Source organism: Panulirus ornatus, chromosome 15 (assembly GCF_036320965.1).
Source record: "Panulirus ornatus isolate Po-2019 chromosome 15, ASM3632096v1, whole genome shotgun sequence".
Lineage (NCBI taxonomy): Eukaryota > Metazoa > Arthropoda > Malacostraca > Decapoda > Palinuridae > Panulirus > Panulirus ornatus.
The window spans coordinates 22,187,067-22,202,809 of record NC_092238.1 but is presented as its reverse complement, the minus strand read 5'-3'; the positions used below and the strand labels follow the sequence as shown (position 1 = coordinate 22,202,809).

General features: G+C 39.5%; 1 protein-coding gene across 2 annotated transcripts in view; it reads left to right on the top strand.

The window, feature by feature from the left end:
- The window catches only part of LOC139753746 (potassium voltage-gated channel protein Shaw-like), a 113,879-nt gene extending 108,955 nt beyond the window's left edge, over window positions 1-4,924 (top strand). Inside the window, exon 2 of one of the 2 annotated variants that reach the window (XM_071670552.1) lies at window positions 2,953-4,924. In XM_071670552.1, coding sequence (XP_071526653.1) covers window positions 2,953-3,062 — 110 coding nt within the window. In that variant the 3' untranslated portion in view covers window positions 3,063-4,924. Of the gene's footprint in view, window positions 1-428 lie in introns of both variants that reach the window. The other variant, XM_071670551.1, reaches the window with a different exon arrangement.
- The last annotated feature ends 10,819 nt before the right edge of the window (window positions 4,925-15,743 follow it).

Below are 15,743 nucleotides of genomic sequence, written 5' to 3'. Positions count from 1 at the left end.
CAAGAAATGGGGCCCCATGAGTGTAAAACTCCTTCCCTGTACAGTACAAATGGGTGATTACAAATAGTTATTTATACAAATGCACACACATACACACACACAAATGTACTGATATCCATATGCACATAAAAAACAATCACATGCAGTAAATATATAATCTAGGAGTGCTAGAGCTGTTTACCTTATTTAGAAAAAAGAGAAAGATTCTTTTCCATAATGCAGTATTGCTTTTAGAGTAGATGTGGCATGTGGGTGCAGTACACCTCTCAGACTTAGATTATATGTACTTATGTTGTCAGAAATTTATGTCCCCTGATTTAACAGCCATTTTGCTAATGTATGTATAGATGTAGCAAGTGTGGCATGCTGGCAGCGTGGCTGCAATGTTTGTAGCGCTAACACCACTCTTATCTCCCTCTTTCTTACAGTTGGCATGGGCATGGGTCTATCTGTTACCTTGAACCCCAATGGCGTAGGCTTAGAGACAGCCCTCAAGGCCCCCTTATTATCCCAGGCGGGGGTGGGTGGGGGCCCCACAGCCCCCCTTCAGCCACTCTTCCCTATTGCTACCATGGCACAAGTAGCTCTGGCACAGCCCACCTCTGTTCCTTCCCAAGTCCCTATTCAGCAGCCTCCGCCCACCTCCTGTCCCCGCCATTCCCCTTCACCACCTCCCTCTCCAACATGCCCTCTCCTGGGGTCTTCTTCAGGCTCCACTGGGGGTCTTCGTGGACCAGACAGTGGGCAGAATGCAGACATTGGGGATAGCAGTTCCCAAGGGCTAGATTCCCCTGAACTCACTCCTAGCACCGTCTAGCCCCCAACAGAAACAGCAATGTAAGCCACCACAGTCCCTTCACCATGTCCTTTGGCGATTCCTGGAGAGACTTTCTCAATGTTCCAGGGTGGCCACCCAGTGGTAGTGTTGTAACCTTCTGTGAGGTGACAGACAAGACTGGCACTTGTAACCACCATGTGAGTTCAGAAATAAGTGGCAGTGCATGTGACAGACAGTGATAAAGAACTGATTTATAGACAAATAATTGGTTCATGGGACATGATTGTGATGCAAGTTACTTAAAAATGCATCTTTTATTAGCTTTGATGCTGTATGACAGACATTGTACTGTGATCCTTTAGTGTTACTTGTATTATTATTATACATTATTTTCATTATTTTGGTGTTCAGAAGATAATGATACTTCGAATGCAAAGCTCTTACAGCACTGTTTGTCTGCATGTTTGTTGACACATGATATTAGCACAGTTGTTTCCTCTCCCATAAAGGACCAAACTGGAGGTAGAGTTCTGTAATGCTTTCAAACCTACACTATTTCATATTGTAATGTCTGGCACAAAAACAGCCACATCTTGTCTCATTGTTCAATTTATGGTATTCTGAAGATGAGTTGGCAAAAAGGTAAAACTGTTCAGTTTATGATATTCTGAAGATGAGTTGGCAAAAAGGTAAAACATCTGTATGTTTGGAATTGTGTTCTTTATAAACATTTGATCTTCAAACCTTTTTGCTTTGCGCTAGACTCATCTTAATTTCATCTTGCGGTCATATGTGTGGAAAGGGTTTCAGTATGACATCAGCAGCAACTATTGATTTGAAGTTAATCATTGTGTTGAAGTAACATGTGCATTATACTAGTCCATAATAATACCTAGAGTTCTAGGATTCCAGATCATAGAATGATAGATTTACTTCATGACTTTGTATTTTTGCATGGTAGTGAAAGACATTATGGGAGTCAGGGTGATTTGTTGGGTAATGTTCCTCTGGTCACAGTTGATGTTAGCTTGAACCTAAAGTAAGATTTGATAATTTCATCATAATTAGGCATAATTAACAAAATGTCAGTTGAATGAGCTGTATTTACTTTTTATAGTTGCATAATTAAGGGAGAAACTTTATCAATTAATTTTCAGAAACTTTGACAGTGCTAAGGTTTTTTGATGAAAATATTATTGAATGAGATTTATGCCAACTTTAAGGTACTCAAGTCTTGCCTTGAATGGTGCTAATGTCTACATTCTCCAAAGGCGAGTTGATTATTCCAGAAAGTCTTTGAGTAGGCTTTATTGCCTTTTAAAGTAATGTTAGAACCAATCTCAAATAAATGTTTCCTTGTTTTATGAGGATAATTCATGGGTCAGGTTCAGTTTGTCAGACCATGCTATCTACATAGAAAAACTCTAATAATGCAATATGAATAAAGATATTGATATAACTAGTCCAACCATATGAAATTTTTACAGTTTATATATACTTAAACTGTGTAATTAAATTTTGTGCACACGTTTTATATACACATATTAAAGAGTCTAAGGTGTATAATGCGTTTCAGGATTTTTTATTTATCTGTTTATTTTTTGAGTTACGGTTAGGGAGATAGATGGTTAATGCAGTGTTTTTCAAATAGGAGAAGAAAGCAACTGTTAAATTGCAATGATTATTGTAACTATTTGCTTGTTGTAATTATCATCACTGTAGCCAAACTATATTTTTACTTAATTAAGGTTTTCCCATTAGTCTCTTGATAGACACTAGGTTTGAGTTACTGAATATAGTATAATATTGCCTAGTCTGGTCATTATATGACTATATAGTATATATTGTAAGTCACTTGTACATAGGGTGATGAGTGGAAAAGTTATTGAGATGGTGAAACCTCATTACTGTGAAAATTTTTTGTAGTGTTTTTTATCGTGCAATACTACTTAACAAATTTTAGGATTAAACTTATTTACTTTGAAATCAGTAAAACTACTCTGCATTGCAAGAAGTTTTTGGATAAGTGAGGTGTAACTACTTCTATAACTAGCCAACTCCAGAAGTGATGGTACTTTTAGGCTTCTATGTTAGCCATGAAGTCATCATTTCAGCCCACCATCGCATTGTTGATAATTATCTCTCCATAACATAGAGATTTAATTTCCCTCTAGATTTCACCTTGGCAGCAGCACTGGGCAAGCACACAGGGGGTGGCAAAACCCAGCCACAGTATGGGCAGCCTCCAGTACCCGGCAGTTGTAAGCTTCATTCCAACATATAAATTTTACCTCACCTTCTCTCATATGCACAACTTTTTAACAAACATAAATCAGTTTGTAGCTTCATATCTGAATTAAAGTTTTTTATCATTGCAACAATAATCTGTATATTATAGAAACTACAAGCAAATTAGAATGAGGCTACATCATATGTTGTTTCAGTTTCAGAATGTAATTCATTACATGTGGGCTGCAAAAAAGGTATATATGACCTTATTTATGAATATAATGGTAAACTTCCTTTACTAAGATGTTGCAAAAGAAGTTTCTTGTTGGGAATTCCATAGCCCTGCTGGGTGGGCGCTGCCCCCTGGAGCACACAAGTGGTCAGATGTATGCAGTACCACCTCCCACCCTGGAGCAGCCTTATTCAGATCATTTTTGATTTGAGAAAGTTAAACATAAGGATGCTAATTTATTCATTTGTAATTTTGTTCTAAAATGTATGTAAGTTTTACATTAATGTTTAAATTGTAAAAGAAGATTAACTGAATTGTATGTATATTTAGTTAAAAATGTGTAACTAGTCAGGCATCTTAGAATTTATACTAAACACAGTAAATTAACTTTTGAACAGGTATAATTTGGTTTGTCTGACATTTTCAGTCAAGATCCATATGAACAATAACATATACTGACAGCAAGGCTGGGAGACTAGTGCTGGTGCCTCTACTCTCCTTCACATCCTGCATGTTAGAACTTATGGGACCAAGCCAGAGTTGGATGCTACACAGGGAGGGTGGGAATATGGGGTAGATAGGGATCACTGTTCTTTGAATTCTCTTAAGAGGAAGAGGATTAGGTTACCTAAGTGATATAACTGAGGAACTTAAAAAAAAAAGCAAAATATTATTTTTAGATAAATACTAGGTTTACACTGAAAGGCAGTAAATTGCATAAAACCTGTTAATAACACATTTGACTTGATCATTTCTCTTCAAACTATATATAATTGAGCTCTCATGTGTAATTCCACATTTGTTGATAGTTTTAAATCTGTTAATACTACCATTATGATAAATAGTAGAAATTAGCAGGATTAAAAGCCATAATTTTTTATGAACCATGGAGTAGTTACCTTACCATTAGCCAGTTTGGCTGTGGGCATGAAAGGAAGTATGCCTTGTATTATGCAAAAGATTATAAGAATATAGATTTTGCTACAAAGTTGAACTGTATGAAATTCTGTAAGCATAGCTTCTTTTTGGTGACAAAGTTTAGAAACTGTCACATAATCTAACAGGTGTAAGAGGGCTCTTAGGCAGTGATATTATAGGATCAAAATGATACTGATAGTGATTTATATAATGTTTTATTTTCAAAACTGACTTGTCATGCTCCAGAGAGAATCTGGAAATATGTAAATGAGATCTTTGTATCTACAGTGCTGTATAGCTAGGTTTTCCATTGAATTGCCACATTTAGCTTGTGTAAGATCACCTTCACTTGTTAATTGTCATTTGGAAATGTCATTATGATTTATTATAATCATGTATCAGCTTAAACATCATCAAATTTTTACATAATTAGACCAAATTATATAATGTTACTTGCTGATAAGTGACTGTAGGATGTGCCCAAAATGTTCAGCAAAATATATGTAGTGATATAATTGGAAATAAGTTGCTCTACCAAAATACACATTCATCTTAAGAACAGAAAATTTTTCTTAACTGTATTCCCATATGCACATTCCAAATGTTGTGCAAGTCATATATTACTTCCATTTGCTGAGCAGGGGTAGGCTGAAGTTACCTTCAAATTAGTGAAAAATATCAAAAGAAGTATTTTGTTAACATATGTTTGAAAAGATTTTCTGAACAATTGAAGTGAATTGTAAAAAAAAAATAAAAATCTAATGATGTCCCTATGTTGATGAACAGACCATGATCATAAAATGGTGTTTATGAATGTTAGATTTTTCTTGCTTATTGGTTACAAAAAGTAATTTACAACTCATTTCCTAATGTATTTAACAAAGAGTTGCCTCTAAAGGATTGTAACTAGCAGCGTACAATCTTTGCAAAAAACAAAAAAATACGATGATTACTTTTGAAAATAAGGCTTTCTCCTGTGCTTGCTTGTGATGGGGATATCATATGTCTGGCAATGGAGTAAGGTCTTAGAAATCAAATTACGAGATTTTCCACCTCATTTACCCCATGGCATTTAGAATGGAGAGATGCAGCATTTGCTTGCTGTCCTTGTGTTTCACAATTTTTTTGGTTTTCATTCCAAGAGATGTTTTTCCACAACCAGTAACTAACCATAAGTCCTAAGAAGTTGTCCCAGGCAGGAAAGGCCAGTATTCTTGCTTGTAAACAAGAAAACATGTCTACAAAATAAATTTCAAGACAGTCTGGCGGTGTCAACTTCATCACTTAAACACTTTTTCTTCCTTCTAATGTCATCCATCCACGAAAAGTTGGGTCTGGTCAGCTTAGTCTGACCAATGAGGCTTCTGATAACCTGATAGAGATGGGTTTTTCAACACTTCATGCTCATCAGGTTATCAATCTTCTTATTGGTCTTCCTATTCTGAGCAAACCCAGCTTTTTGGGGAGGGATGATGTCAGAAGGAAGAAAAAATGTATGTCTGCATGGTGCACTTATCCTTGCCAGCATGTCTTGAAATCTCACCTGTAGACATATTTCCTTGCTGCCAAATAAGAATACAGGAAGAGCTCTTCAAGAGATGGAGCATGCACTAGAGTAACCAGAGGCCAAAAGAAAGAGCTGGGTAAAATGCTAGTTAGAGAGGATATCAAGAGGTACTGGTATAATGTTAGGGTGGTGGTAATTGGAATAAACCAACCAAAGTGACAGCAAGGGCCACTTGTTGAAAAAGAAAGATCAGAAGATGGGGCCCCACAGGTGTAGAAATATCTCCTGATAATGTACAAAATAGGTAATTGTGGGCCATTTCTTCCTAAAACAACTTCTTAGGACCCATGGTCAGCTACTGTAGAGAAAATATATCACCCAGAGCAGAAAAAGTGAGAGTATCACTTAACATGTTGATAATGAATAAATGCTACATCCTTCCACTCTTTATACCGTTGGGTAACTGAGATGGCAAATTACGTCATCTGTCTTCTAAGGCTTGTTGCCAGACAGGATATCTCCATTATAAATGGGTAACAGGAGTATATTTTGTGAAGAAAACCTGGTGCATGAGAGCTTATATCAAATGGTAATGATTGGATTTTTTTTGCAAAGACTGTACTATCCGTTATTTCTGTTTACATTCAAACACCAAAATTTACCACAAATTAGTGTCATTTTAGGTACAGCTTTACCCAAAGTGTAGGAATGAAGGGTCAGTGGCATGATGTAGTGACTGAGTGGATTTCTTTGGCTCACTGAAATGTTCATATGAACTGTGAAAAGAATGAAGTGTTGCATTTCATATATTTCAGTAACTCTGCTTTTAAGGTGTTGCACATTAGGGATATAAATCATTTTTACACAAGAGTAGTTTGTGTGCTGATGCATTGGTTATTATCTATTGTTGATCTTTCATCTCTGCTTTCCTATTTATATTGTTGCCATAACCATTCACCACATACTCAGGGGCATGCATGAGGCAGCAACCACTTTCTGCCTAGCTGCTTCATTTCTTCATACATAGGGATAACCCCAGTTATCGGGATTAGGATTTTCGTCCAGATTAGGTGCAAATTTTGATGATCCCGATCACTGGCCAGATAGTGTGATTAACTGAATTATGCATGTCTTATATCTCCTGAGAACACATTTGAATTGCTTTAGGGTTTACACCTAAACCACTTGTGAATTATAAAATTGGCCTCAGTGATTACAGAGTAATAGTGGTTGTTGACATCAGTACTGGCAGCTCTTTTTATCCAACAACTTTCTGCTCTCTCTCTACAGCCTTCAGTGAGCCCAGGTTATTATGTGCAGATTAAACCACAGCAAGTTTTGCTTCCCTGTTAAAGGTTATTCATTTGTTGAGATGTAAAAAGTGGAAGTGACAATATTATCAATACATTTTGTGAGAATTTGAGTAGACAGTCATATGCAAATGGAATTTTTTTTTCAGTTTGTGTTGTATAGGAAGTCATGTGACCACAATGCTGTGAAAAATTTTGTAAAATGTAAATGTCAATAGTAAATGGTGAACTTAACCAGGATAACCTGCATCCTGCATACTGTACACATATATCCTGGTATTTGAACAGTGCTGTCACCATGGTCCATTGTTAGTGAGCCTTCAGCACTTGGATAAGATGAATGCTAAGAAATAAGGAGTAGAAGAGGGTTTGATTCCAAGACTGAGGACTTACACTGATTTTTGAATGACCATGGACTGAAATGGTCATGAAGCAGTTTCTTGCCAGTGCTATTTACGCATCATTGACCCCTTCCCCCCAAAAAGTACCAGAATGAATTCTACAAATGAGGCAAAGTAATGCAATCCATAAGGAATTTGAAGTAATATTTATTAATCAACACAGATTAATGAAGTTAATCACATATCAAAACTGAATACTGTTGCTCATTATTTCAGTGTGTTGCATAATTGACTTTCCTAAGGTAGTTAAAACAGAATTCCTCAGCATAGTGTAAAGGTTAGCACTAATCTAGGGAGAAACACAAGATTTGTTGTGATGTCTGTTGTTAGATCAGGTTCCTGGATGTTGGTGCCTGAAGCCCAGAGTTGCTGACCTTGATTAGCAGTCTCATTCATGGAAAATATTAACAAGACGGACTACCTCATTCTTGCACACTGTTATTGGGCCATAACTACCATACTTGTATTCTTATTTGAAGAAATGGGACCTTCCTACATACTATGATGCATTTTCTTTCCCTACTAAGGAAGATATTTATATACTATCTTGATAGTATTTTATATAGATGATTTATAGATTAAGCGTATATAACTGAATTTTACTCAGTACAGAATTCATTTTATCATAAGTATTATTCAGATATGTGGGTGTTTTTGAATCTATTGGATGGAGAATTCTTATATATGTATATAATCATTTATATATTTATTCATTATACTTAACCACCGTAGATTTATGTGCTGAAAAAAGACTGATGATTGGGAATACCTGATATAAAAAGCGAGATATACATAAGTATACTTATGTAAGTAGGAGAGATGGCCAGAGAGCGTTATTGGATTACGTGTTAATTGACAGGCGCGCAAAAGAGAGACTTTTGGATGTTAATGTGCTAAGAGGTGCAACTGGAGGGATGTCTGATCATTATCTTGTGGAGGCTAAGGTGAAGATTTGTATGGGTTTTCAGAAAAGAAGAGTGAATGTTGGGGTGAAGAGGGTGGTGAGAGTAAGTGAGCTTGGGAAGGAGACTTGTGTGAGGAAGTACCAGGAGAGACTGAGTACAGAATGGAAAAAGGTGAGAACAATGGAAGTAAGGGGAGTGGGGGAGGAATGGGATGTATTTAGGGAATCAGTGATGGATTGCGCAAAAGATGCTTGTGGCATGAGTAGAGTGGGAGGTGAGTTGATTAGAAAGGGTAGTGAGTGGTGGGATGAAGAAGTAAGAGTATTAGTGAAAGAGAAGAGAGAGGCATTTGGACGATTTTTGCAGGGAAAAAATGAAATTGAGTGGGAGACGTATAAAAGAAAGAGACAGGAGGTCAAGAGAAAGGTGCAAGAGGTGAAAAAAAGGGCAAATGAGAGTTGGGGTGAGAGAGTATCATTAAATTTTAGGGAGAATAAAAAGATGTTCTGGAAGGAGGTAAATAAAGTGCGTAAGACAAGGGAGCAAATGGGAACTTCAGTGAAGGGCGCAAATGGGGAGGTGATAACAAGTAGTGGTGATGTGAGAAGGATATGGAGTGAGTATTTTGAAGGTTTGTTGAATGTGTTTGATGATAGAGTGGCAGATATAGGGTGTTTTGGTCGAGGTGATGTGCAAAGTGCGAGGGTTAGGGAAAATGAGTTGGTAAACAGAGAAGAGGTAGTAAAAGCTTTGCGGAAGATGAAAGCCGGCAAGGCAGCAGGTTTGGATAGTATTGCAGTGGAATTTATTCAAAAAGGGGGTGACTGTATTGTTGACTGGTTGGTAAGGTTATTTAATGTATGTATGACTCATGGTGAGGTGCCTGAGGATTGGCGGAATGCGTGCATAGTGCCATTGTACAAAGGCAAAGGAGATAAGAGTGAGTGCTCAAATTACAGAGGTATAAGTTTGTTGAGTATTCCTGGTAAATTATATGGGAGGGTATTGATTGAGAGGGTGAAGGCATGTACAGAGCATCAGATTGGGGAAGAGCAGTGTGGTTTCAGAAGTGGTAGAGGATGTGTGGATCAGGTGTTTGCTTTGAAGAATGTATGTGAGAAATACTTAGAAAAGCAAATGGATTTGTATGTAGCATTTATGGATCTGGAGAAGGCATATGATGGAGTTGATAGAGATGCCCTGTGGAAGGTATTAAGAATATATGGTGTGGGAGGCAAGTTGTTAGAAGCAGTGAAAAGTTTTTATCGAGGATGTAAGGCATGTGTACGTGTAGGAAGAGAGGAAAGTGATTGGTTCTCAGTGAATGTAGGTTTGCGGCAGGGGTGTGTGATGTCTCCATGGTTGTTTAATTTGTTTATGGATGGGGTTGTTAGGGAGGTGAATGCAAGAGTTTTGGAAAGAGGGGCAAGTATGAAGTCTGTTGGGGATGAGAGAGCTTGGGAAGTGAGTCAGTTGTTGTTCGCTGATGATACAGCGCTGGTGGCTGATTCGTGTGAGAAACTGCAGAAGCTGGTGACTGAGTTTGGTAAAGTGTGTGAAAGAAGAAAGTTAAGAGTAAATGTGAATAAGAGCAAGGTTATTAGGTACAGTAGGGTTGAGGGTCAATTCAATTGGGAGGTGAGTTTGAATGGAGAAAAACTGGAGGAAGTGAAGTGTTTTAGATATCTGGGAGTGGATCTGGCAGCGGATGGAACCATGGAAGTGGAAGTGGATCATAGGGTGGGGGAGGGGGCGAAAATTCTGGGAGCCTTGAAGAATGTGTGGAAGTCGAGAACATTATCTCGGAAAGCAAAAATGGGTATGTTTGAAGGAATAGTGGTTCCAACAATGTTGTATGGTTGTGAGGCGTGGACTATGGATAGAGTTGTGCGCAGGAGGATGGATGTGCTGGAAATGAGATGTTTGAGGACAATGTGTGGTGTGAGGTGGTTTGATCGAGTAAGTAACGTAAGGGTAAGAGAGATGTGTGGAAATAAAAAGAGCATGGTTGAGAGAGCAGAAGAGGTTGTTTTGAAATGGTTTGGTCACATGGAGAGAATGAGTGAGGAAAGATTGACCAAGAGGATATATGTGTCGGAGGTGGAGGGAACGAGGAGAAGAGGGAGACCAAATTGGAGGTGGAAAGATGGAGTGAAAAAGATTTTGTGTGATCAGGGCCTGAACATGCAGGAGGGTGAAAGGAGGGCAAAGAATAGAGTGAATTGGAGCGATGTGGTATACCGGGGTTGACGTGCTGTCAGTGGATTGAATCAAGGCATGTGTATGGGGGTGGGTTGGGCCATTTCTTTTGTCTGTTTCCTTGCGCTACCTCGCAAAGGCAGGAGACAGCGACAAAGCAAAAAAAAAGAAAAAAAAACTTAACCACCGTCTCCCACATTAGTGAGGTAGTGCAAGGAAACAGACGAGGAAATGGCCCAACCCATCCACATACACATATGTATATATATAAACACCCACACACACACATATACATACATATACATGCAAAGACATATATACACATGTACATATCCATACTTGCTGCCTTCATCCATTCCCATCGCCACCCTCCAACACACGAAATAGCATCACCCCCTCCCCTCCAGTGAGGCAGTGCCAGGAAAAGACAAAAAAGGCCACATTTGTCCACACTCAGTCTCTAGCTGTCATTCGTAATGCACAAAACCACAGCTCCCTTTGTACATCCAGACCTCACAGACCTTTCCATGATTTACCCCAGATGCTTCACATGCTCTGGTTCAATCCATTGACAACATGTTGACCCCGTTATACCACATCGTTCCAATTCACTCTATTCCTTGCACGCCTTTCACCCTCCTGTATGTTCAGGCCCTGATTGCTCAAAATCTTTTTCACTCCAACTGTCCACCTCCAATTTGGACTCCTGCTTCTACTTCTTCCCTCCAACTCTGACACATATATCCTGTTTTTCAATCTTTCCTCACTCATTCTCTCCATGTGTGCAACAAAAATCCTCTTTTTCAGTCTTTCCTCATTCATTCTCTCCATGTGTGCAAACCATTTCAACACACCCTCTTCTGCTTTCTCAACCACTTTTTTTTTTATTATCACATATCTCTCTTACCCTTTCATTTCTTGCTCGATCAAACCATTTCACACCACATATTGTCCTCAAACATTTCATTTTCAACACATTCTCCCTTCTCTGTACAACCCTATCCATAGCCCATGCCTTGCAACCATATAACATTGTTGGAACCAATATTCCCTCAAACATACCCATTTTTGCTTTCCGAGATGACATTCTCGCCTTCCACATATTCTTCAACCCTCCCAGAAGCTTCACTCCCTCCCTCACCCTGTGACTCACATCTGCTTCCATGGTTCCATTCGCTGCTAAGACCACTCCCACTCTAAAACACTTCCTTCAGTTTTTCTCCATTCAAATTTACCCCCCAATTGACTTGTCCCTTAACCTTACTGAACCTAATAACCTTGCTCTTATTCCTGTTTACTCTCAACTTTCTTCTTTCACACACTTTACCAAATTCAGTCACCAACTTCTGCAGTTTCTCTCCCGAATCAGCCACCAGCGCTGTATTATGATTGAACAACAACTGACTCACTTACCAAGCCCCCTCATCCACAACAGACTGCATACTTGCCCCTGTTTCCAAAATTCTTGCATTCACCTCCCTAACCACCCCATCCATAAACACATTAAACAACCATGGAGGTAAATATAGTGCATAAGACAAGAGAACAAATAGGAACTTCAGAGAAGGGGGCAAATGTGGTGGAAATAACAAGTAGTGATGAAGTGAGGAGATGAAGTGAATATTTTGAAAGTTTGTTGAAGGTGTTTGATGATAGAGTGGCTGATATAGGGTGTTTTGGTCAAGGTGGTGTGTGAAGTGAGAGGGTCAAGGAGAATGGTTCGGTGAACAGAGAAGGGGTAGTAAAAGCTTTGTGGAAGAAGAAAGTTGGCAAGGCAGCGAGTTTGGATGGTATTGCTATGGAATTCATAAAAAAGGGGGTGACTGTGCTTTTGATAGGTTGGTTAGGATATGCAACATATGTATGGATATTGGTAAAGAGCCTGAACATTGGCGGAATGCATGCATAGTGCCATTGTACAAAGGCAAAGGGGATAAAGTGAGTGTTCAAATTACAGAGCCATAAGTTTGTTGAGTATTCCTGGAAAATTATATGGGAGGGTATTGATTGAGAGGGGTGAAAGCATGTACAGAGCATCAGATTGGGGAAGAACAGTATGGTTTCAGAAGTGGTAGAGGATGTGTGTATCAGGTGTTTGCTTCGAAGAATGTATGTGAGAAATACTTAGAAAAACAAATGGATTTGTATGTAGCATCTTTGGATCTGGAGAAGGCATATGATAAGAGTTGATAGAGATGCTCTGTGGAAGGTATTAAAAGTATATGGTGTGGGAGACAAGTTGCTAGAAGCAGTGAAAAGTTTTTATCAAGGATGTAAGACATTTGTAAAAGTATGAAAGAGAGGAAAGTGATTAGTTCCCAGTGAATGTCGGTTTGCAGCAGGGTTGTGTAATGTCTCCATGGTTGTTTAATTTGTTTATGGATGGGGTTGTTAGGGAGGTGAAGGCAAGAGTTTTGGAGAGAGGGGCAAGTATGCAGTCTGTTTTGGATGAGAGGGTTTGAGAGGTGAGTGAGTCACTTGTTGTTCGCTGATGATACAGCGCTGGTGCTGATTCGTGTGAGAAACTGCAGAAGCTGGAGACTGAGTTTGGTAAAGTGTGTGAAAGAAGAAAGTTAAGAGTAAATGTGAATAAGAGCAAGGTTATTAGGTACAGTAGGGTTGAGGGTCAATTCAATTGGGAGGTGAGTTTGAATGGAGAAAAACTGGAGGAAGTGAAGTGTTTTAGATATCTGGGAGTGGATCTGGCAGCGGATGGAACCATGGAAGTGGAAGTGGATCATAGGGTGGGGGAGGGGGCGAAAATTCTGGGAGCCTTGAAGAATGTGTGGAAGTCGAGAACATTATCTCGGAAAGCAAAAATGGGTATGTTTGAAGGAATAGTGGTTCCAACAATGTTGTATGGTTGTGAGGCGTGGACTATGGATAGAGTTGTGCGCAGGAGGATGGATGTGCTGGAAATGAGATGTTTGAGGACAATGTGTGGTGTGAGGTGGTTTGATCGAGTAAGTAACGTAAGGGTAAGAGAGATGTGTGGAAATAAAAAGAGCATGGTTGAGAGAGCAGAAGAGGTTGTTTTGAAATGGTTTGGTCACATGGAGAGAATGAGTGAGGAAAGATTGACCAAGAGGATATATGTGTCGGAGGTGGAGGGAACGAGGAGAAGAGGGAGACCAAATTGGAGGTGGAAAGATGGAGTGAAAAAGATTTTGTGTGATCAGGGCCTGAACATGCAGGAGGGTGAAAGGAGGGCAAAGAATAGAGTGAATTGGAGCGATGTGGTATACCGGGGTTGACGTGCTGTCAGTGGATTGAATCAAGGCATGTGTATGGGGGTGGGTTGGGCCATTTCTTTTGTCTGTTTCCTTGCGCTACCTCGCAAAGGCAGGAGACAGCGACAAAGCAAAAAAAAAGAAAAAAAAACTTAACCACCGTCTCCCACATTAGTGAGGTAGTGCAAGGAAACAGACGAGGAAATGGCCCAACCCATCCACATACACATATGTATATATATAAACACCCACACACACACATATACATACATATACATGCAAAGACATATATACACATGTACATATCCATACTTGCTGCCTTCATCCATTCCCATCGCCACCCTCCAACACACGAAATAGCATCACCCCCTCCCCTCCAGTGAGGCAGTGCCAGGAAAAGACAAAAAAGGCCACATTTGTCCACACTCAGTCTCTAGCTGTCATTCGTAATGCACAAAACCACAGCTCCCTTTGTACATCCAGACCTCACAGACCTTTCCATGATTTACCCCAGATGCTTCACATGCTCTGGTTCAATCCATTGACAACATGTTGACCCCGTTATACCACATCGTTCCAATTCACTCTATTCCTTGCACGCCTTTCACCCTCCTGTATGTTCAGGCCCTGATTGCTCAAAATCTTTTTCACTCCAACTGTCCACCTCCAATTTGGACTCCTGCTTCTACTTCTTCCCTCCAACTCTGACACATATATCCTGTTTTTCAATCTTTCCTCACTCATTCTCTCCATGTGTGCAACAAAAATCCTCTTTTTCAGTCTTTCCTCATTCATTCTCTCCATGTGTGCAAACCATTTCAACACACCCTCTTCTGCTTTCTCAACCACTTTTTTTTTTATTATCACATATCTCTCTTACCCTTTCATTTCTTGCTCGATCAAACCATTTCACACCACATATTGTCCTCAAACATTTCATTTTCAACACATTCTCCCTTCTCTGTACAACCCTATCCATAGCCCATGCCTTGCAACCATATAACATTGTTGGAACCAATATTCCCTCAAACATACCCATTTTTGCTTTCCGAGATGACATTCTCGCCTTCCACATATTCTTCAACCCTCCCAGAAGCTTCACTCCCTCCCTCACCCTGTGACTCACATCTGCTTCCATGGTTCCATTCGCTGCTAAGACCACTCCCACTCTAAAACACTTCCTTCAGTTTTTCTCCATTCAAATTTACCCCCCAATTGACTTGTCCCTTAACCTTACTGAACCTAATAACCTTGCTCTTATTCCTGTTTACTCTCAACTTTCTTCTTTCACACACTTTACCAAATTCAGTCACCAACTTCTGCAGTTTCTCTCCCGAATCAGCCACCAGCGCTGTATTATGATTGAACAACAACTGACTCACTTACCAAGCCCCCTCATCCACAACAGACTGCATACTTGCCCCTGTTTCCAAAATTCTTGCATTCACCTCCCTAACCACCCCATCCATAAACACATTAAACAACCATGGAGGTAAATATAGTGCATAAGACAAGAGAACAAATAGGAACTTCAGAGAAGGGGGCAAATGTGGTGGAAATAACAAGTAGTGATGAAGTGAGGAGATGAAGTGAATATTTTGAAAGTTTGTTGAAGGTGTTTGATGATAGAGTGGCTGATATAGGGTGTTTTGGTCAAGGTGGTGTGTGAAGTGAGAGGGTCAAGGAGAATGGTTCGGTGAACAGAGAAGGGGTAGTAAAAGCTTTGTGGAAGAAGAAAGTTGGCAAGGCAGCGAGTTTGGATGGTATTGCTATGGAATTCATAAAAAAGGGGGTGACTGTGCTTTTGATAGGTTGGTTAGGATATGCAACATATGTATGGATATTGGTAAAGAGCCTGAACATTGGCGGAATGCATGCATAGTGCCATTGTACAAAGGCAAAGGGGATAAAGTGAGTGTTCAAATTACAGAGCCATAAGTTTGTTGAGTATTCCTGGAAAATTATATGGGAGGGTATTGATTGAGAGGGGTGAAAGCATGTACAGAGCATCAGATTGGGGAAGAACAGTATGGT